The sequence below is a fragment of the Apodemus sylvaticus genome, chromosome 11 (genome assembly GCF_947179515.1).
Source record: "Apodemus sylvaticus chromosome 11, mApoSyl1.1, whole genome shotgun sequence".
NCBI classification, from domain to species: Eukaryota; Metazoa; Chordata; class Mammalia; order Rodentia; family Muridae; genus Apodemus; species Apodemus sylvaticus.
The window spans coordinates 45,395,902-45,419,484 of record NC_067482.1 but is presented as its reverse complement, the minus strand read 5'-3'; the positions used below and the strand labels follow the sequence as shown (position 1 = coordinate 45,419,484).

The 23,583-nt window shown below is 44.5% G+C and overlaps 1 protein-coding gene across 2 annotated transcripts; it reads right to left on the bottom strand.

Moving 5' to 3' along the window:
* Window positions 1-4,088: 4,088 nt before the first annotated feature.
* Tlr1 (toll like receptor 1) lies at window positions 4,089-18,612 on the bottom strand. 2 transcript variants are annotated; one of them, XM_052198288.1, is made up of 4 exons: window positions 18,522-18,612; window positions 17,725-18,061; window positions 15,726-15,879; window positions 4,089-11,740 (listed from the first exon to the last, which is right to left on the bottom strand). In XM_052198288.1, the coding sequence occupies exon 4, from the start codon at window positions 11,673-11,675 to the stop codon at window positions 9,288-9,290; it is 2,388 nt and encodes a 795-aa protein (XP_052054248.1). In that variant the 5' UTR covers window positions 11,676-11,740; window positions 15,726-15,879; window positions 17,725-18,061; window positions 18,522-18,612; the 3' UTR covers window positions 4,089-9,287. The 2 variants fall into 2 exon arrangements, with proteins under 2 accessions (XP_052054248.1, XP_052054247.1); XM_052198287.1 differs by lacking the exon at window positions 15,726-15,879.
* Window positions 18,613-23,583: the final 4,971 nt, after the last annotated feature.

The window sequence follows — 23,583 nt, the reverse complement described above, 5'->3', positions numbered from 1 at the left end:
GGGACACAAACTCAGGTCCTCACGCCTGCCCAGGGTATCATCTCCCCAACCCCGTTTCTTTTTTTTTTTTTTTTTTTTTTTTTTTCCTCTTTTTTTTTTTTTTTTTTATTATTCGATATAATTTATTTACATTTCAAATGATTTCCCCTTTTCTAGCCCCCCCACTCCCCGAAAGTCCCGCAAGCCCCCTTCTCTTCCCCTGTCCTCCCACCCACCCCTTCCCACTTCCCCGTTCTGGTTTTGCTGAATACTGTTTCACTGAGTCTTTCCAGAACCAGGGGCCACTCCTCCTTTCTTCTTGTACCTCATTTGATGTGTGGATTATGTTTTGGGTATTCCAGTTTTCTAGGTTAATATCCACTTATTAGTGAGTGCATACCATGATTCACCTTTTGAGTCTGGGTTACCTCACTTAGTATGATATTCTCTAGCTCCATCCATTTGCCTAAGAATTTCATGAATTCATTGTTTCTAATGGCTGAATAGTACTCCATTGTGTAGATATACCACATTTTTTGCATCCACTCTTCTGTTGAGGGATACCTGGGTTCTTTCCAGCATCTGGCAATTACAAATAGGGCTGCTATGAACATAGTAGAACATGTATCCTTATTACATGGTGGGGAGTCTTCTGGGTATATGCCCAGGAGTGGTATAGCAGGATCTTCTGGAAGTAAGGTGCCCAGTTTTCGGAGGAACCGCCAGACTGATTTCCAGAGTGGTTGTACCCCAACCCCGTTTCTTTGATTCCTTTTTTGATGTAGGGCCTTGCATGTAGCCTGGGGTTTTCTCAGACTTACAACCTTCTGTTTCAGTTTCCTGAGCTCTAAGATTTCAGGAGTGTGCTCCTTGTCTGGCTGCCCAGCTCCAGCAATGTATTCTGGTTTGTGATACCAGGGATGGAAGCCAAGGTTGTGTGAAAGGTAGGCATGTCTGTCCGTAGCATGTAGATATGGACCCATGACCATACACAAGTCCGAAACACTTAGCTATACCCAACATCAACTATAGCTATCTTCGTGACCGTAGTTGGGAGTTACTGTGGATCCAAGGCTGAATTACATACGTCAGGCATGTGATAAACATCTTGTCAGATACTTCAGCTCAAGGATTTCCCCCAAGATTCCTTAGTTTGCATGGAAACCACACGCCATTGTCTTCACTGAAGGTGGAAAAAGACTCAGTACACTGACTCATGCTTACTAAGAGCTTGTCTAAGGCTTTCAGTGTATATTCACTTATGAGAACCAGTTTTTAACTGTTAAGGATTTTGTGAGACTGTTAAAAGCAACCAATACTAAAAATTGAGTTCAGATACTTGGTATCCGAATAAATGACCTTAATACCCAAAATAGTAAGTACTCAAACTCTTTACTTCCTGATAATTCTATTGTGTACTCATCATGTCCTAGACAGTCTTTCTGTCTACTGCACAGTAAAAACACGGTGTTGGGACACTCAAGCCCATCTCTGCACCTTTAATGTTGTCACAGTGTCACATGATGTCACATTGTCACAATGATGTCACATTGTCACATTAACACCTTGAAATTGACTATGAAAGGGACTGTGTGTGTGTGTGTATGTGTGTCTGTATCACAAAATTCGCAAACACTAATCAGATAATCAGAATTTTATTTAGTGTTTTATTAAATTTCTACAAGAATTTTCTACATTCTACATAAATATTGAAGAGAATGTTAATGACTTTTCAAAGCCTTTCCCTCTTTAGAATCTATTGTCAGGCATTTATCAGGACACTGCCACATCTGTTATTTATATCTACATGGAAAAGGGAAGACACCAGGCTTAGCAACACACTTCTACAATCCTGGTAGAGGGAAGGTTGAGGCAAGAGGGTCATCCTCAGCTATGTAATAAGTTCAAGGGCAGACTAGAATACTTAAGACTATGTCCCAAATTCAAAACGAAGGCTGAAAAATGGCTCAGGTGATAAAGGCACTTACTATATGAGCCTAAAGGTAAGAGTTCATGTGTGCATTTAAAAGTGAAGGGGAAAGCCAACCCGCAAAACTGCCCTCTCTCTCTCTCTCTCTCTCTCTCTCTCTCTCTCTCTCTCTCTCACTCACACACACACACATACACACACACACATGCATGCACGCATGCACACATGCATGCACTCACACATGCACACACACACACACCATGTCATGTGTCACCCACCACCCCCACATATACACAAATAGATAGATACATATTAACAAAAAGATAGCATTTCTAGAACTCAGTGGTTCACTTTTTGCACTGCAACACTGTCAGGGGTCCTATGGGAACAAATGACTTTTGGTTATATTGTTCAGGGTTTACATTATGTTCTATATAAATCCTGACACATAACCAACTTCAACATACCCTGGCAATCTATTATATGCTTCTTAGTTTTTCCACTTCGTTTGGGTCATTTTTCTATGTAGATGTTGTATTTGGGATAACATTTATCATACTCTCAAATAGCTGTTTACCAAAAAATTTAATATACTTGAAGTTATCAAATAAATAGTCACTACCCCCAGATGAACTTCCGCCACCTTAGACTAGTATCTTGGTCACTGTTCTACTGCTGTGAAGAGACACCATGACCAAAGCAACTCTTATAAAGAGAAGCATTTAATTGGGAGTAGGCTACAGTTTCAGAGATTTAGTCCATTGTCATCATGGTGAGGGGCATGATAGCACACAGGCAGACTTAGTAGCTGAGAATTCTATATGCAGATCCATAGACGGCAGAAAGAGAGAGCCACTGGGCCTGGTCTGAGCTTTGGAATCCCCTGTAATAATACATTTTCTCCGTCAACACCACACCCCTGTATTATTACACCTCTGTAATAATACATTTTCTCCGTCAACACCACACCCCTGTATTATTACACCCCTGTAATAATACATTTTCCCATCAACACCACATCTACTCCAAGGCTCTACCTCCTAATCCCTCTAAATTAGCACCACTCCCTGGTGACTAAGCATTCAAATATACGAACCTATGCGGGCCATTCTGTCTTTTTTTTTAAAGTTTTTTAAAAGATTTATTTATTTATTATATGTAAGTACACCGTAGCTGTCTTCAGACAGCTCCAGAGGAGGGAGCCAGATCTCGTCGTGGGTGGTTGTGAGTCAACATGTGGTTGCTGGGGTTTGAACTCAGGACCTTCGGAAGAGCAGTCAGTGCTCTTAACCCCTGAGCCATCTCTCCAGCCCCTATGTGGGCCATTCTTATTCAAACCACCACATCTACTCCCTGGCCCCCATAGGCTTGATACCATATCATAATGCAAAAATGCATTCAGTCCAACTTCAAAATTCCTTATAGTTTATAACAGTCTCAACACTGTTTAAAAGTCCAAAGTCTCTTCGAAGACTCTTGCAATCTCTTAACTGTAATACCCTGTAAAATCAAGATGAAAAGGCAGATCACATACTTCTAACATACACTATCACAAGAAATGCATTACCATTCCAGAAGGGAAGAAAGGAGGCACAGTGAGGAAATCCTGGACCAAAGCAAGACCAAAACCCAGCAAGGCAAACTCCAAACTCTACTTTTCCATGTCTGATGTCGAAGGGCTCTTCAGATCCCCAACTCCTTTTATCTTTTTCTTCTTTCTTTTTGGGCTATTTCCACACTATTTTCTGCTTTCCTTGGCAAATAGAAGGGATGCTTGGCAGAGAGAATGAGAGAGGGAACTCAGCTCCTTTCTGAATTCTCACCGACGCTGCTTTCCTGTCACCTCGCAAGCCAGGAACTGGGAAATTTTTATTAATAAAAAGAAAACAAAGGGCTGGGGTCTTAGCTCAGTTGGGAGAGGCCTTGCCTAGTGTGGACCAAGCTCTGGCTTCGGTCCTTAGCCCCATCTGATGCAGTTCGCACCTGTAACCTACACACTTGGGAGGTGGAGAAGACAGGGAAATCAGAAGGGTTTATCCTCTGCTACAAAGTGACTTTGAAGCCAACCTGGGCTACACGAGGTCTTGTCTCAAGGTGGGAAAAAAGGAGTGGTAATCTCATTCTTTTTTTTGAGTCCACTTTAACAAGGAAAACCTAGGGTGTTGACTTTATAGACAAGAAAAAAAAAAAAAAAAGAAAATGTCTGAGAGTGCGTTTTTAGAGAGCCTAGATTTATAACTTCCTTCACCCCATTTTATTTGTTTGCTGACTGGAAACTTTCCATGCATAGAAGAGTATAGAAGCAAACCCAGCACTGACATGCAGACAAGACAGCAGCGGTGATGCGTTTGCATATTATAGCCGCTCCTTTTTTCTTGGCATATCTTAGAATTGAGACCAAACTGTATTTGCAGTTTTCTATGTTGAGCTTATGTCATAGCTGTATAAGCAAGCATTCGCCTCTGCTAATAAAGTGCCTCCTCCGTGCTTAAAAAATTATGGTAAAAATACATAAGGCAACGCTCTCCACCTCAGCCCCAAAAACCTTATTATATTATGTATTTTGTGCACACACACACACACACGTGTGCAGGGGCATGCATTTGGAGGCCAGGGGGCAACTTCTGGGAATCACTTATTACTTTATAATATGTGACTGCCAGGGACCGAACCGACATTCTCAGGTTTGGCAGCAAGCACCTTAACCCGCCGGGCCTTCCCGCCAGCCCGTTAACTCTAATATTTCAAATGGCTATACAGTGTGTCCTTAAGTGAACATAGTATATTTGTCCCTCCCTGGAAAGCCGGAGTGTCTAAGTCTAACAAACTTGTGAAGAAGTGCTTGTCCATGTCTCAACTTATTTCTCTGGGAGAGAGTCCCAGAAGTGCGATGAACAGGTAAGGAACATGAGAATTTCACAGGTCTCAACACAGCACAAGTCACTGTCCACTCTCACTGTCCCTGCATGAAAGCAGCCATGCTGCTGCCCCTCCCTAGAGTGGCAATATGATAAAATGGAATTATGTCAACCTCTGTTGGTGAAGGTCCCCCAAGCACGTGGACCCATGTGTCATTAGTGCCGCCACCTTAGCCTGGTCCTGCTCTGCCTCAGGAAATAGCTCAGCTCCAGGGAAGGGCCGACTCACTCCATAGACCAGTGGTAGCCTGGCTTCTCCTTTGCCTGGAGGCGAGCATCCAGCCTCTTACAGGTGAGCACCAAGACAAAGATGCTCACCTGTCTAAGCTAAGGGGGAGGCTTCCCAAAGAGCAGATGTGGTTGCTCCTGATGGTAGTCCCAGTTCTTAGTAGACTGAGGCAGGAGGATTGCCTGGAGTTTAAGACTAGCCTGGGCTACAGAACGAGACACTGTTGTGAGCCTAAACTTTTGAAAAGGGAGAAAAAATGGTTGGCGAAGCGTCTAGAGAACCAGTTAAGTTGTGTCCCATGCAGGATGTATTCATATTTAACAAAAAGTTCTCCTCTCAGAAGAGAGGAGGATAAAATGAAGTTAAGGGAAACAAGCAGGACTCAGAACTCGCAGCAGCAGATGGAAAATGGCAGCTTCCTTTATTCTGACCACGAAGAGAAGATAAGCACACATTTTCAGGTCTAGTTTTCTTTGAAAGTGTTAGTTCTTTTTTTTAATAACCTTTTTTATAATTTTTAAGCAAAAAAGTTCTTCTTATACCGTAAGTTCATTACAGAACATTTAGAACAAAAAAGGAAAATATTTAGTAAAATAAAAACTATGTGTTGATGAGTATCCCAGTGAATATCAACTGTCGAAGTTACTAACAACAGCTAATGTTTTGTTATTTCTCATGTGTATGGGTGTAAATAGTGTATTACTTCTCTACTGCTGTGATGAAACACCAAAACCAAAAGTCATTGAGGAGGAAGGTATTTAGCTTACATACCCTGTACCAATAGTCTGTCGAAGGAAGCCAAGGCAGAAATTCAAGCAGGGCAGGAACCTGGATGCAGGAGCTGATACGGAGGCCATGGGGGGTGCTGCTTACTGGCTTGCTAGGTTTGCTCTCTTATAGAACCCAGGACCATCAGCCCAGGGATGGCCCCACCCATAACTGGGCTGCCCACACCTCATCAATCACTACTTAAGATAATGCCTGTGTTACAGTAGGCCAATTAATCCTGCAATTTATAGACCAGTCTTATAGAGGTCCTTTCTCAGTCCAGGTTCTCTCCTCTCAGGAGTCTACACCTTGTGTCAAACTGACCTAAAACTACTCTGAAAACAAAATCCAGATTGTCTCGTGGATGTTCTCTGTCTTGTTTCTCGCTATTCATTACATTCTGAGCATTTCTCCAGACCAGGATTGCTGACCTGTAAAATCAACACATGAGAAGGATAACCACCCCACTTATATGTGGACCAGGTATGTGTAGAACATTGTGAACGTGGGTTTGTCTTTTATGGGTCCTATTTACATCTCCTAATAAACATCTCATAGCTTGGTTCTAGGATCTGGAACTGAGAAGTCTACTCTATGAATGCTACACTTTGGGGAGCATGTTTGAGTTGATATCTGAAGATATAGAGGTGTTGACTAGCTACCTTAAGAGTACACTTTTTAAAAATCTATAACATAAATAATGAAATCAGCTTAGAAAGTTTAAGTAGAGTCCCTAAGATCAACACAAATGAATGTAGAAGCTAGAACTGAAATCCAAACTGGCTTCAAAGATGGCGTCTATTTATTTCTTACTCTTCTTCTTCCTCTCCTCCTCCTCCTCCTCTTCTCCTCTCCTTCCTTCTCTTCCTCTTCCTCTCCTCCCTCCTCCTCATCCTTCTCCTCTTCCTCCTCCTCTTCTGCTGCTTCTTCTTGTTCCGGAACTTACCCTGCCGACCAGGTTGGCATTGAACTCACAGATTCACCTTTGTCTGCCTTCCTAGCGCTGACATTAAAGGCATGTGCCTCTACCACCTGGCTTTATTGCCTCATTTTTATCTGTGCTTTGACCTGAATTCTCCATCTCTCCGCTTGGAATTCCGCAGAAGATGCCACAAATGCAGTTGCAGCCTCTTAGCTGCTCACGAGTTTAGCTGTGCATACACAGGACTGACCTGACTTCTCAAAACCTCAACTAAGAGGCTCTTGTTCCTTAGAATCAGGGGCTGAGCTGTGTCAGCCCACGGATTACACCATGAACCTCAGCATTTCAGAGTGGGGCCCTTCTCCAAAATGGGAGCATTGCAGGTGTAATTAAGATAGGAATAATATTAGTATTAGACAGAGGCCAGACTATAGAAATATGTATGAAAATGGGAAATTAGCACACAGAAACAGACATGCAAAACAGGGTAAAATGCAGGCGTGCAGAGATATGCAAGGAAGGTGAAAAACACAGGGAGCAAAGAGCCAAAGAGGAAGCAGGGAGCAGGCCCCGCCCTCCCAGGAGCGAACCCTGCTCACGCTTTTGGGCCCAGAACAGGAAGCCAACAAACTTCAACGGTTTGGCTGTGCAAAAGTGGTCTCTGCACAGAAATCCCCGAAGCTACTATACGATTGCTTGCTAAGGAGTCGAAACTGGATTGTGAAATCTGGAAGTGTGATTTGGGAAGCGTAGCAGGCCTAGAGGAAATGGAAGAAGCCAGTTAGAAGGGCTGTTGCAACTTCATTTCAGAATACCGCTCTCCACGCCTCATGGTTTATCGTCACTTCCTATTGAGTTCCGTAGACATTAAGCTGTATTTTATGAGTCTCCAGTTCAACAGTCTCAATAGTCTAGTTAAGGTCATTGATAATATGCTCCCCTTTCCTTTTCCCTCCTCTTCCTCCTTGAGATAGGATCTAATTATATAGCCCAGGCTGGCCTGGGATCAGGAACCTCCCACCTCAGCCTGGAAGCTCTGGGGGTGCAGACTTGCACCAGCATGGCTGACTGCAATATAGCTTTATCTAATTGTTGACAACCATATAATAGTCTCATTTGTCACAATGGTCATATCCACCCATGTGGGCCACTAGGCCCAGAACAAGTCTGGGTGTCCCAGCCTTTGTCCTCTTTATTACAATGGCCTTTCCATTCTTCACCATTACATACTGAGGCTTCCTTCAAGACTCAGTGAAAAGCCTAACCTATCGTTTCTGGGTTTTTGTTCTGTGTTGTTTTTGTTTGTTTGGAGGCAGGGTCTCTCTACAGAGCCCTGGCTGTTCTACAATTCACTACGTAGACCAGCATGGCCTTAAACTCATAGAGATCTACCTACCTTTGCCACCCAGGTGTTGAGATCAATTACCTACTATTTCTAAGATGGCCATGTTAAATAATCACTGGATTCTACTATCTGTTCTTATTTCATTACGCTTTCTATATCTGGAGACATACAAGCCTCTCCGATTCCCTGGCAGTTTTGTGGAACAATAAATTGACAGTATATGCAGCCCCTTTAATCCCACCATTAAGTGGAAACCAAGACAAGAGCTTTATATGCAAGCAATTTATGTGGAAAAGTAACATCCAGGCCTAAGAGTGAAGAGATTCATGGTGAGCTAGAAAGAATAATGGGGAAGTCAACCCGAAGTAGAGCTGAAGTTTTCTACTGTTGACCAGACACACAGAAATACGCACATCTGTAGAGAAAAGGACTTCTCCTGATTCTGCGGTAAATTCAACCAATGTGATTAGAGCAAAAGGAAAAAATGGATCCCTGAAGTGTTTGAAATTAATGGTTTGGGAGCTGGAGAGAGAGATGGCTCAGCAATTAAGGGCACTGGCTTCTCTTGCAGAGGACCCAGGTTCAATTCCCCACACCCACATGGCAGCTAAGAGCAGTCCACGACTTCAGTTCCAATGACTTCAATGCCTGCTGCTAGCCTCTGAAAGCACAGGCATGCTCATAGTGCACAGACATGCATGCAGGTGAGACACCTCTAACATAAAACAATAAAAATGTCTTAAAATGCCAGTGCTCAGGAGGCAGGCACAGGTGGATCTCTGTGAGTTTAAAGACAGTGAAAACTACAAAAAGAAACCCTATCTTGAAAAACAAGAAATGCTGGGCAGTGGTGGCACAAACCTTTAATCCCAACACTTGGCAGAGGCAGGTGGATGTCTGAGTTCAAGGCCAGCTTGGTCTACAGAGTAAGTTCCAGGACATCCAGGGCTACACAGAGAAACCCTGTCTCAAAAAAACAAACAAACAAACAAACAAGAAAGAACGAAAAAGGAAAAAAAATAAATGAGTGATTTCAACCCAAATTATAGTATCCCACTAGATTTTAGTGGCAAACTTGGGTTAAAAAGCACAAATTCCCACATCATAAAGTCAGAATCATTTTTAGGTTTTTGCTGGTATGAATGGTACCATTATTTGAACTCCCCAGAGCAGCAACAGCAGTGAGGTGGATATTCTTACTGCTGTGTATAACTCGTTGCTTCTGCCAGGTTAACCAATTTAACATTAATGGATGCTCTTAGATTTGCCCAAAAAAGTCCCCGTTTGTTCTTCTCTGTGGGCCATTCCAAGTAGGTCCTTTGTGCCATGAGATTTTTGAGCTTGTGGTAATTGGTAGGGATGGAGTACTGAGGAATCGGCTCCAGCAAGACCAGGATTAAGTTATCAGAGCCTTCGTGGAAGAGATTGTGATGGGCAAAGTAGAGTTCATAATGGCACCACTCACTCTGGATGAAGTGGGGAGACAGCACGAAGATGGACTTGTAACTCTTCTCAATGGAATGTATGATGTTCTCCACAATGCTCTTGCCAGGCACAAAGTTTCTCTCATGGAGGCAAACCCGGATGTCATCTTTCTCTAGGTTGGGTAGTAATTCATTCTTCACCCAGGCAGAATCGTGCCCACTGTATGAGACAAAAGCATGGAACTGGAGGTTTCTCTGGAGTTCCTCTAAGGGGATGTTCCTGGCCCTGTGCCGGGTCCGTGTCCACTGACACAGCATCCTCACATACCAGGGCACATCAAAGTAGAGACAGAGGAAAGCCCCAGTGGCAGCCAGCAGCAGCATAGTGGCCCCGATGGTGACAGTCAGCAGAATGGTGTCACAGGACAGTGGAGACATGTGGAAGTCCTGCAGTGGGGTTCCCTTAGTGCTTTCTGGGTAGTCACACTTATAAGCGTCAGGCCAGCCCTCCACCACTTCTCTTGATGCCTGGCCTATGCTTTTGGCGAACTCCCTCAGCTCGCATGTGCATCGGAATGGGTTGTTGCCCGCTGTCAGGGATCTAATATTCCGGCAGCTCTGGAAGAAATCCTCAGAAGGGTGGGAAACTGAGTTATGGTCAATAGCCAGCACAGAGAGGCTGCTGAAGGCCCCGCATCCGGGAAGATCAGTCAAAGAATTGGATGCTACATTGAGTTCCTGCAAAGCTTGCAGGTGGGTGACATCTTTAGGGATGCTCAGTATCCTGTTGTTGTGAAGGTCAAGGACCCTGACCTTGGGAGGTAAGCATCCAAAGACAGAGCCAGTAAGCATATTTGAAGACAAATTTAAAACCAACAAACTCTGGGTCCAGGAGCATGGGTTTCCCCCATCGCTATATCTTAGAGAATTCCGGCTAATGTCTAGTTTTTGTAGGGAGGTCATTTCTGCAGACATAAGAATTACATTTCCAAGGTTTTTTAACTGATTCTTTTGTAAACTAAGTGATTTCAATCCAGTTAAGTTTCTACAATCTTTAAAAACCATGTCTGTTAAAAGGTTATCTGTAAAGTCCAAATACAGAAATGGGCTAACTTGGGACGGGCAAAGCATGTGGACCATGTGTGTTCCAGATACTGTAAGGTTTTGGATGTTCATATTGGAAAAGATACTGTATATGTAACGTTGGGGGAAGCTGAACACATCAGCGACAACTTGACGTATGGACAAAGCCTTCAGAGAAGTATCAGAATAAGTGAACCTGCTGGAGGCAAGTTGACCTTGTAGCCTCACATTGGAAATTGAGACATACTTGGCTGGTGAATGCCAAACCCACTGGAGGATGTTAATGAAGGAATTCCACACTGTTTCCACGTTGTTCAGGATAAGATGTGAGAGCTTCCGATTCTTTCTAAGCTTTAACAAAGCACGTAAGAAATAAGCACAGTCCCGCTCTTCAAGCACACACTTGATGTTAGACAATTCCAAACTGATCGTAGTGCTGACAGACATGTCCAGAAGAAAACGAAATTCTCTTTTCGAAGGGAAAACAATATGCAGAGTCTCAGTGCTAATGTGCTGAAGACACTTGGGATCTTCTTTTTCCCCATAAGCATCTCCTAGCACCAGCAAAACCTTACTGATGTTCAAATGACCAATCAGCTGCACCCTTGAATTTTGGACCTGAGAACCACTCAGTCCCAGAAATTGTAGTTGGGACAGGTTGCCAAACTCTTTGCATATGGGCAGGGCATCAAATGCATTAAAGGAGAGGTCCAAATGTTTGAGGTTCGCTGTTGGGTGGCAGGAGATCACCCTTAACTCATTGTGTGACAAATCCAAATATTCCAGCTCCGTGTTGAATTTGAAAACACTGATATTAAGATACCGGAGTCTGTTGTAGGACATTATTAAGGCCCTCAGCTTGGACAATGAGAGGATGTCAGAAGTTCGAAGCTCAGATATATTGTTTTGTGATAGATCTAAAGTAGTTGTTTGCAAGGGTAAGTCCTTGGGCACTCTGCTAAGGTTTGCATTTGGCCTCTTAATGATAAGCTCACTTTCATCAGATAATTGGATTTTGGTAAGTGTCAGTCCTAAGACGATGATGCAATAGAAGGCAAGGGAATTAGTTTTAGTCATTGTATGGCAATAGGCATGCGTGAGGTTGCCGCTATTCTTCAGAGCATCTCCACATGATATAGGTCCTAGAAAAAAATCATATTACATAATTATATTAACTTAGGCATTACAATTTTTTTCTTATTAAAGATTCACAAATTGGAGGTTACATTCTTTAGAGTTATACAATCTAAAACCAGGAAGATTGATCAATTAGATGAATGGTAGATAAACAATAAATAATATAAAATCTAATCAAACTGATAGATGATAGAGAAATGGATATGGATTATATATAGATGTGTAGACACACACATTTATATGTATTTATAAATGTGTGTGTGTGTGTGTTTGTGTGTGTGTGTGTGTGTGTGTGTCACAGTGCATGTGTGGAGGACAATGTGGGAGGAGTCAGGAAGTCAGCTCCCTCCTTCCATGTGTGAGACCCAGGGACTGAACCCGGCTTCTCAGGCCTCGCAGCATGAGCAGTTACTCACTCAGCCATCTTGCTAGCCCCAAACAACTTTTTATACAGCAGGAACTGGAGGAGGCTCCAGAGACACCACAGCCCTGCCGGTGCCTGGCTTTGTACTTTCAGCTTCCAGAATAAATTGCCATTGCTTGAAGCCACTAAATTCATGATGATTTACCGCAGGAGCTGTAGGGTTGGAACACAGATGGTCCACAGAAACTCCTCATCCTGGATAATTTAATGTTAACTTGATTCAAGCTAGAGTTATCGAAAGGAGGAAATCTCAATTGAAAAAATGCCTTCCTAAGAGCCGGCTGTAGGACATTTGTTAATTAGTGATCGATGGAAGAGGGACCTGTTAATTAATAACTAATTTTAATTCCATGGAGTGGTTAAGGGTAACCTAGAGGAATGAATCAGGGGTAACCATAACCACTGAGACAATAATTCACTGAGTAATTCATTTTGATTGATGAGCTAGATGCAGGTGTTGCCATCCTGGGCTGGTGCTCCTGGGTCCTATAAGAAAGCAGGCTGAGCAAGCCAGGGGAAGCAGGCCAGGTAATCAGCACCCCATCATGGCCTCTGCATCAGCTCCTGCCTCCAGGTTCCTGCCCTATTTGAGTTCCTGTCCTGACTTCCTTCAGTGATGGACTATGGTATGGAAGTGTAAACCAAATACATCCTTTGCTTCCCAACTTTCCTTGTCACAGTATTGTCTTACACCAATAGTCACCTTAACTAAGACGGTCCCTTGGCTCTGGCCCTCTCAAATGCATTTAGAAGCCAGGCTGAGACTCACTTCATGCCCCTTTATGCTTTGACATGAGAAGTTTGGGTGTCTACAACTTTTTTAAGAGACCCCTGGGTCACTGTGTCATGACCTCCCTGCTATCACTTGTTGTCGCCTACACAGGTTTTGGAGACTAATTTTGGTCTTACTCAAAAGCTGATAAATATCACAGCAAATGTTCATTCATCCATCCATCCACTCATTCATCTATTATTTATCCAGTCAAAATACATTACTCATCTGCCAGCCATGCTTTAGGGTCTAGACACAGAATGCAGGGCCTAGACAGAAGAAAACAAAGTCTGACTCTCAAGACAAAGACCTGTTTATGAATAACTAATTTTAATTCCATGGAGTGGTTAAGGGTAATCTTGAGGAATGAATGGGGGGTAGCAATAATCACTGAGACAATATTTAGTAATTCATCTTGATTGATTCACTAGAGAAAACCTTTCTGAGATGACCCTGAGGCAGACACAGACACAGAGATGAATCCAAAGAGCTAAAAAAAAAAAAAAAAAAAAAGCCGCTCTTGCAAAAGAAAAGGCAAACACAAAGACTTGAGATGAAACTGAGGTGAGCTGGTCTGAGGAACAGAGTGGTCAGGGATATCCTGGGGTAAAGCAAACACAAGAGACTTAGGGCCAAGATCACTCAAGGCCTTGTGAGTCATGGCCAGGAATTAGGGTTAGTTTCCATACTGGTCACTTTTCTTTCCTCTGATAAAAGCAACTTGAAGAAGAATAGGTTTATTTAGTTTGTGGTTCCAGGGGAACAGAGTCCATTATGGTGTAGAAGGCACGGCTTCTAGAGCAGGAAGCTGGATAGTCACATTTTCATCCATACACATGAGGCAGAGAGAGAGAGAGAAAGGGGGGGGTAGTGAGGGAGTGAAGGGGAGAGGGAGGGAGAGGGAGAAGGACAGGGACAGGGAGAGAGAGAGGGAGGGAGGGAGGGAGGGAGGGAGGGAGGGAGGGAAGGAGGGAGGGAGGGAGAAGGACAGGGACAGGGAGAGAGAGAGAGAGGGAGGGAGGGAGGGAGAGGGAAGGAGGGAGAGGGAGAAACAGACAAGGCTATAAATCCTTAAAACCCACCCCCACAGTGACACATACTTCTTTCACAAGGCTCTACCTCCGAAAATTAGCTCCCCCCAAACAGCACCACCAGCAGGGACTAAATGGTCAAATACATAGCCTATGAGGGCATTTGCCATTCAAACCACAACAGATCCTAAGAGTCACAAAAATATATAGGCATAATAATAATAATGCATGCATGCATCCATCCATCTATTTATCCAGCCAATATTGGAGGTATTTAAAGATGGCAAAGCTTCAGAAAAAAAAATCTTTTTTTTTCATTCATTCACCAAATGATGATTTTCTCCCTCTCAAGTATGAGACATTGTCTGGGGTTGTCCCATTGCTCTGGTTATCAATCCATACAGATGCTGTCCTGTTGTCGCCCGTCTAGTGGCATATGAGAAAAAAGGCAGCTGTGTTGAGAGGAACCATAGAGGTGCTTTACATGTAGGCTTCCCGGCTATGCAGCTGTCTCCGTGAATTTTAAAACTCCCTAGAATGTCACTAGAAAAACAAGCCATCTAGGTCAACAAAGAGCCAGATTCCTGCGCACATGTCTCTCACCACACATCAGATGGCATAGACAGATCTAAAGAATTCGATTCTCAGAAATAAACCTATGCTATAGACGTTCCAGGCTACACACACAGACCGCTCTACTTTCCAGCATCCTGACTGCATAACATTTCTGCGGGGGTGTCCATGCTTGCTCTTACTCGCCTGAGTTCTTCAGCAGCTTCATTCACAAGCACTCTAAGCAAGAAAGGCGACAGAGCTTCAAGATTCGTGGGAAAAGCAAGGCCGGCCTTTTCGCGGCATTGATTGCCCTTGGAAAGGCCTAGGAAGATTCCAGTTACCCTAGCCCAGCACCCCAAAGAGCTACTCACACCAGGAGCCATGTTTAAATGGATGTTATGGGATGAAATGGGCCCTCCCCCTGAAAGTTTTGAACTTGAATCTTCAAGGGAGTGGGATTAGGACACAGGCCCCTTGGAAGGCAGAGGTCGTGGAGACAGACTTGATAGGGCTCTCTGCCTGTTTCTTCCAAGAAGGCATGAGATGTTGGCTATTCACAAGAGCTCTTTTGTCAGGTCCCAAGCATAGGGCACCCTCAACACAGATTCCCAGCTTTTAGCACTACTAGGATAAATTTCTCTTGCTTTGGAGTGTGTGTGTGTGTGTGTGTGTGTGTGTGTCCACATGGGTCTGTGTATGTATGTAGTCCCAGAGATCAAACTCAAGACCCAGCACATGCCAGGCAAGCTCTCTGCCATGAGTCACACCCCTAGCATCGCGATCCTGTCATCTAAAGGTCACTATTGTTCTTGTTACAGTTGCTTGTTGGATCTTAAGAAGACAATGAAAATCAAAATAATACCCAGTTACCTCCTGGGTAATTTCTGGATACTGGCAAGGACTCAGTATCCCAGGACAAAACTGCATGTTATAATCAGGTCAGAGTAAACAGAATTGGGTTTAAGACTTGGACTTCCCTAGTTACTTCTTCATATGCATTTAAACCAGAGACGCGCCCCAAAGTCCAGCCCAGACTTCAATGAGGCAGTCGTTGGGCATAAAATGTGGGGAAGTCTCCATGAGCAAGATGAAGTATCTTTGTTCCCTTAACAGCAGCAACCTCAAAGAGTTAGAATCTACCTACGGCCAGGCGGTAATGAAACAGCCTGACCTGAGCATGCAGCAGCGTGATTCAGCTCTGCCCCTACCTGGATCAGGTGGCTCCAGAGCCCTTCTTCCACTTCAAGCCATTAACTGGAGGTTCTCAGCTCATAAAACTACTTTTTCATTTGTATCATTAGGAAATCAAGGCGTTGGAGAGATGGCTCAGTGGTTGCCCTCTTCTGGTGTGTCTGAAGACAGCTACAGTGTATTCACATTAAATAATAAATAATTAAAAAATATTTTTGAAAAAGAAATAAAAATATTAGGGCTGGTGAGATGGCTTAGCAGGTAAAGGCAGTTGCCGCCAGCCATGACAACCTGGGAAGCACAGAGAAGAAGGAGAGACTCAGCTTCCGTAACTGTCCTCTGACCTCCACATGTGCCCATTCAAACACACACACACACACACACACACACACACACACACACACACACACTCAAAAATAAAGAACTATCTTTAAAGAAATCAAAGTGTTATATACATAAAGAAATTAATTTTAGATACTTATGGAATCTCTAATTGTAGATAACAACCTCACTAAAAAAAAAAAATCAATGTGTAAATTTTCTAGTCCAAACAAAAAGAAACTCTTTATTTTAATGTTTTTTAATTGGATATTTTCTTTATTTAGATCTCAAATGTTATTCCCTTTCCTGGTTTCCCCTTCTCCTGGAAATCCCCTATCCCATCCTCCCTCCCCCTGCTTCTATGAGGGTCTTCCTCCACCTACCCCACTCCCACCTCCCCACCCTCAATTCCCCTACTCTGGGGCATCTATCGAGCCTTCATAGGGCCAAGGACCTCTCCTCCCATTGATGCCTGACAAGGCAGTCCTCAGTTACTTATGCAGCTGGAGCCATGTGTACCCCTTGGTTGATGACTTAGTCCCTGGGAGCTCTGGGGGGGGGGTCTGGCTGGTTGATATTGTTGTTCTTCCTATGAGGTTGCAAACCCCTTCAGCTCCTTCAGTCCTTTCTCTAGCCCCTCTATTGGGGACCCTGCGCTCAGTCCAATGGTTGGCTGCGAGAATCTGCCTCTGTATTTACAAGGCTCCAGCAGGGCCTCTCAGGAGACAGCCTCATCAAAAAAGAAACTCTCATTGTTACTATGTTACTATTTCTTCAGTTTTTGTTGTTGTTGTTGTTTTTTTTTTTTTTTTTAGACACCCTCCCAATATGTAATCCTGGCTATCCTAGAATTCAATCTGTAGCCACATAGACCAAGGTGGCTTCAAACTTGCAGTGACCCTCCTGCCTCAGCCCCTAGACTGCTGAGATGACAGGTGTGAGGCACTGTGCCCTGCCAAAGTAAGGCTGATCAAAGTCTTACGGATGGTCACTGACCCCCATCTAACTCAGAACCCCCACACCACTTTAAAATGAACAAAAAGGATGATCTGTTAATCGAAGGAAAGATTGAAAGGAAACTTTAAAAGCATGAAAAAATCTTTAGATAAATTTATGTCCATTTTATAATCCAGGACAAGCTTAGCTGACACCAAATAGAATAAGGAAGTGACAAGCTTATATTACCTCTGCTCGGAAACTCTGGAGACATCAAATCAGGGCTTGGCTGGTTTTAAGTGGCAACACCTACACAGTGAACCTCATTCATTAAGTTCAGTTCTGCAAACATGCATGAAAAGCTTTCTCTGTGCCAGAGTAACTATTAACTGCCCTGGCAGCTCCGTGGTGCAGGAGGGGGCCAGGGGGGGCCAGAGCGGTCCTGGCTGGCTTCCTGTGTGGCTGGGGAGATTTCTGCACTGATCAACTTGGATGTAGCTTGGTGAGCATTTTCAGAGCCTACAATTCCACCCTGACTTCCAGCTCCCCAGACCAGTTTCAACAGTCTGAGCAAACAGACAAGACTATCTAGTAAGAATGACCAGAAGAAAACCAAAAATAAGCTTCCCCATTAAAACCAAGGAGCTGTGCATCACGGTGCTTCTCCAGGAGAAATAAACCATACTGTACAGTCTCCTTCCATTGGCGTCGTGAAATGCCTGAGACAGACTGCTTGATAAAGAAGTTAATTCTACTTACAGTTCTGCTCCACAAGCAAGGGGTCAGTCACCTCCTGCGATGACCTTGATAGATAGCAGAATCCCAGCGCAGCACACGGCGAGAGATGGGGACATCTGTCTGCATACCGGTCTCAGCCTGCTTCAATTAATCTACCAGTATTTATGCACGGGCTTCTGCTCTGACGATCTGATGGAATCCAATCTTAGTTTCCTCCCGTAGGACCACCTCCAAACGCCACAGTCAGACTGTGCTTCCTCTCTCTTCTCTCCTCAGAGGAGGTATCCAACGTGGACTCTTGGTAGACACACTCAAGTGTGTGTGGGTCACAGCATGTTCCGTCTTCCTGAACATTTCACTGAGGGCCATGTGGATAGGGGAGAAGGAGAGGTTAGGAAGGTTATCTAAAATCAAAACAGCTGTGTCCAAATACCAAAACACCTGTAACCAAGTACTCATTGCCTTACACACACACACACACACACACACACACACACACACACACACACACACACACACAGAGAGAGAGAGAGAGAGAGAGAGAGAGAGAGAGAGAGAGAGAGAGAGAGAGAGAGAAACACAAGGTCTGAAAATAAATCACATATCACACGAAGGGAAGTTTTTCTCTGATTTAGGTTGGACAAATACTAGTTTCAAATCACACAGTCACAGTAAGTAAATATGCTTCTTAGAGAAGCATCCACGAGGAACTTGATCATGGAGACGTTTCCATTTCTGCATGGCAACTAGCACTGTCCTTGTTTTTTTTTTTAAAGAAAAATAAAACAAAACAAAACAGAGTTATCTGTTTTACTTACCAAGACAACGTGCCTGTCCATCAGAGCAGTAAGAAATCCAAGTACTACTTCCTCCAACATTTAATTGGTAACTGTTTTCTGCATTGAAAGAAAGGGCTCTTTACCGCCACCTACTGTTAATTACTGGTATTACACCATAGGTTAAAGATTAATTGGTAGCGACATACACAGTCATATCTTTATGGTTCTACATTTTACTAAAATAGCTTCATTGTTGTCCCGGCTAATGGGGTGAAACTGGTAGACTGTTATTGGCTGAATCCAACCTGCTTCCCACGGTGGCTGTGCGTGCTGGGTCTGTGGTTCTGGTCAACCTCATCTAATTTGCTTCTCCTCTGGCCTTTTGGCCAGCTCATTGTCTAGTGACTGAGCAGAAGTCAGGGGGCAAGATCAAAGTCTTGCAAAAGATTTTTTCTCTTCAAGAGGAAAGATGATTTGTGAGAGGCTTGTAGGACAAAAACTAGTCATGTCTTTTGGGTCACTAGTTTTCAAATGCAAGTTGGAGCAAAACTTTTCCACAGATATTTTCCAACTTTCTTCAATACATCACCTTTTAAAACTCTGTGTTTTTTTTTTTTTTTAAAACATGCCATCAAGGCTCTGTTTTCTCAGAGAAAATGCAAGCATCTAAGATGCTTCCTCTAGCTTGGTTTTGGCCAGCCATCTTTTGGGGGGGGGGGGGGATTAGCACTTTATTGTAGAGAAGTAGAGTGAGAGAGGGGAGGTAGAGAGGTACAAACTGACCATGGCTGTGTGGGAAGAGAGGGGGAAGGGAATGGGGAGAGAGGGGGAGCAGGGAATAAGACAGAGACAGAAGAGTAAGGAAGAAGAGAAAGAGCTTGGCCAGCCCTCTTTAGGGGTCTGTTCTGGAGGTCACGCTCTTGTAAAACAGCCACAAGAAAAGGTCGATTGAAGCTAAAGAGTGACAACTGCCTCCACGCTTGTCCTCAGCATACAGCAGCCCAGTGTCCAGGCACAGTGTGGTTGTGGAGACCACAAAACCCCCTCCTGCTCTCCCTCCACAAACCTCCATGGTAATCAGCTTTTCTGATACACAGATAATGAGGTTCATGTCCTCTAAACTAAGAACAGGTGATTTCACTTTGACTTTTCTCTGTTCCCCAACTCAGAATTTGTTTAGTGGAGAATATTTAATTCCAGTAGTCGACAACCAAGAACAGCCACCACACCTCCTGACTATGCCTGTTCCCCAACTCAGAATTTGTTTAATCAGGAAAATGTGTGGTTAGATATAGTTCTGAAACTGACAAAAAAAAGAAAATGAAGCACAGCCCCCCCCCCCCCACACACACACACACTACTTCTTCCTTTAAACTCATAACTGGGGATGGGGGATGTCTTTGAGAATTGAGACCATGGCTCCTGTAGTAGTCAGGGTTCTCTAGAGGAACAGCACTGGCTAAATGGCTCTGTGTTTATATACGGGGTGTTTATTACAGGCCTTGGCCCTGCTAGGTCCACAATGGCTGTCTACAAGTGTCCAGAAGTTTTTCTGTCCACGAGGATAGATCTCGTGCACCTCGGGACCTTAAAGAAGTAGACTCTAGTCATAGCGAAGGGACGGACATTCCAGTGAGAGCAAGGACAAACAGGCAAAGTGAAAATTCTCCCCTCTTCCTTGTCCCTTAAATAGACTGCCACGAGAAGGTGTGGCCCAAATTTAGGGTGGGGCTTCTGATCTCAGATGATTGGACTTAAGGCAGATCTTCCTACCTCAAAAGATCCAATTAACTAAAACTACCCCACAGAAGCTTGGGTGTTCAGTTAATGCCAGATGTAGTAGTTAGCAACCAAGAGTACCCACCACAACTCTCAGCGGCACAGGCTGTGATCCCAGGTCTAAAGGATGCCTGAGGACGTACCCACTGGGACAGCAGCAGCAGCGGCGCAGAGGTTGTGAGGTAATCAACCGCTCTTGAGTCAGATCTGATCAAGAGGAAGGAAATCCCTCCTGGTACCTAGTACTGTAACCCAGTTAAGCTGCCGTGAATCAGGAGGTTATAAGCACTGGAGGGGGAACTGACCACTGTGTGGTCTTGCTAAATGCACATGTTGCCAAACTGCCTTCTGAATTTTAGTGTTTATCAACATAGATTAGCAGTGCCTTCAACCTTGGCCAGAGGAATCTCTGTCTGCAGAGATTCTTAATGAAGAGACTCCTAGTGACCATTGGATGCTCAGCCCTATAAAGGACACTAAGAAGGACATCAGTGTGACCCCTCTCCCAAGGCTCAGGGGACAGTGTGGCAGACAAAGCATGGGAGGAAGAGTGCTGTGGGGTGGTGGCTTTGGGACGTGAAACCACACCCATGAGCTCAAAGCCGCTATGTCTTCGCACACAAGCTCTGCAGAAAGCCAAGACATCACTCGACATTCCAACAGGCAGCACTAAAGGGGAGGGGAGGCGGGGCAGAGGACAGGAAGGCCTGAAGGTGTGTGTTGGGGGTGCCTGGGGGAGTGAGAGGGGGAGTTGAGTAGTTATGACCAATAGGCATTACACACACGGGTGTTGTCAAAGAATAAAAGGTACTCGGATTTAAGAGAAAGCTACTCAAGAAGGAAGTTACGTGGTGCCCAAGCTACTCAAGAAGGAAGTTACGTGGTGCCCAAGGCAAAGCACACTCTCACCCTGGCATGCCACTTCCCTCCACCCCTCAGTGAGCAGCCGCCCCACCTTTTCTCTCTCCCCCCTTGATAGCCAGTGGATAACCCTCAACAAACACGACCTTGTAATGATGCATGCCCAAGGATCAGTGCAGCCACCCCTCCCAAGGAAACCTTTAACTCTCAGAGAATATGGCTTTTTACATTTGTAAAAGTAATTAAAGTATTAAAATTATAAATTTTACAATATTAAAAAAAGCATATCTAATACAAAACATTATCAATTAGGGTGTGTGTGCATGCGTGCGTGTGTGTGTGTGTGTGTGTGTGTGTGTGTGTGTATGTGTGTGTGTGTATGTGTGTGTGTGTATGTGTGTGATTCCAAGTCTTCAAAGTCTGGTGCGTGCTCCCTAATCATCTCATTTGGTCTACCCACCCACATTTCAGGTGCACAATGATCACATGTGGCTAAAGGCCGCCATCTTGGACAGCACCAAGCTCATTGACACAGTCATAGCCATGAAGACACAGACAAGCCCAAGTCTCAACTTTTCACCACGGCCACTTCTCTGTCCCCTGTGTCCCATGTCCAGGCATGTCTTTTTGGATCCAGGACTGTGTAAATCAACTGTTAAGAAGGCTTGATTTGTGGATTTTTTTTTTAAAGAGCTTTATTGAACTATAAAAATAGAAACATAAAAAGCAAAAGCAAAAAAAAAAAGATAATTCACACATCATAAGCCTTTTCAACACCATGAACACTTTTAATGTACTTAATGCTGTGCAGTCACTGTCACAATCAATTTGCAAGATTTCATTCTCTTAAAATGAACCAGTGTCTCTTGCCCATCGTTGTCTACCTGCACACACCAGCCAATCTGTTCTCCAGAAGACACTAATTTCTATGCATTTGTCTCTTCCTACTACTTGAAATAGGAGGCTTTATACGCTGGGGCCCTTCTTGGCTGGCTTTATTCCTAGCATCATGGTTAATCCATGCTGTCCTAAGCGCTCTCTCTCTCTCTCTCTCTCTCTCTCTCTCTCTCTCTCTCTCTCTCTCTCTCTCCCTCTCTCTCTTCCTCTCCCTCCCCCTCTCTTTCCCTCTTCCTCCCCTCTCTCTCTTTCTCTCTTTCTCTCCCTCCCTCCCTCTCTCCCTCTCTCCCTCTCTTTCTCTCCCTCTCCCTCCCTCCCCCTCTCTCTGTCTCTCTGTCTCTCTGTCTCTCTCTCCCCTCTCTTTAGTTTTGGTTTTCATTTTCTTGAGACAAGGCTTCTCTGTGTAGCCCTGGCTGTCCTGAAACTCACTCTGTAAACCAGGCTGGCCACGAAGTCACAGAAATCCACCTGCCTCTGCCCCCTGAGTGCTAGGATTGAAGGCTCGAGCCGCCACCACCAGGCTGATATTCCATTCTTACTCCGGAGCGATTTTCAGTTGTCTGGCTACACCGCATTCATCACAGATGCACATCATGGTGCCTATGAGCAGCGCTGTTATGGGCAGTGTGCACACATCTGTGGGTAGACATGTTTTCTCTTGAGGGCCCAGGACTGAGATTGGGAAGAGCACGGTAGCTCTGTTTGGCCTTCGGAAGAGCCGCAAGGCTGAGAAGAGCTGCAACACTGCCCTGGCCGGCCAGCACTCTAGAAGAATTCTAGCTCTCCATGTCCTTTCTACACTTTAAAAAACCTTTTATTGGTTCTTTGTGAATTTCACATCATGCACCCCAATCCTACTCATCTCTCTCTCTCCCCTGGTCTCCATCTTCCAGCCTTGCAACTTCTGCCCAACACAGAAAAAAAACAAAAAAACAAAAAAACAAAAAAACAAAAAACAAAAAACCTCACAGTGGAAGCCGTAGTGTATCACCGTGTGTCTCACACCATACCCTTCTGTCCACACATCTTTGCTTGCAAATGTTCACTGCAATGACTCGGTCTGGTACAAGGCCTCTGGCTTCTGTTACTGGACCCTCACTGGGACTCTTCTCTTATATCCTGTTGTTCTTCATCATGGAGACCCTGTAGTTTTGGATCTGTGGAGCTGGCCCCTCATGCACTCAGCAGTCCATCCATTGGGTATGTTGGGGTGGGCCAGTTCACAGCCCTGGATCTGGGTCTGAGAGGTATCAGCCTGGTCAGATCCCTTGCTCTTATGCTCACACGGAAGACTCACTAGCAACCTGCTACCAGGACCAGCTCCACCCTGCTGCCCAGGAGTGGTGCAGGGCCCACAGTCCCGAGTGTGGTCACCCAGTAAGGGACATGGCCAGATCTCCCACTCTCATGACCCTGGGGGCTAGCTCTCCTGCCTGACATAGATGGTGAGGGATGCGGGATGGGAAGAGGGCATCTCTCCCTCATCTGCACCACTGCCCAGCAGACAAGAGGCAGGCCTGGCTCACCTCATTTCCCGAATCCAGGGCCAGGTCTACTGTGTTTC

Coding starts and splice junctions, on each gene's coding strand:
- Tlr1 (XM_052198288.1), bottom strand. CDS start 11,675: ATGACTAAAACTAATTCCCTTGCCTTCTATTGCATCATCGTCTTAGGA.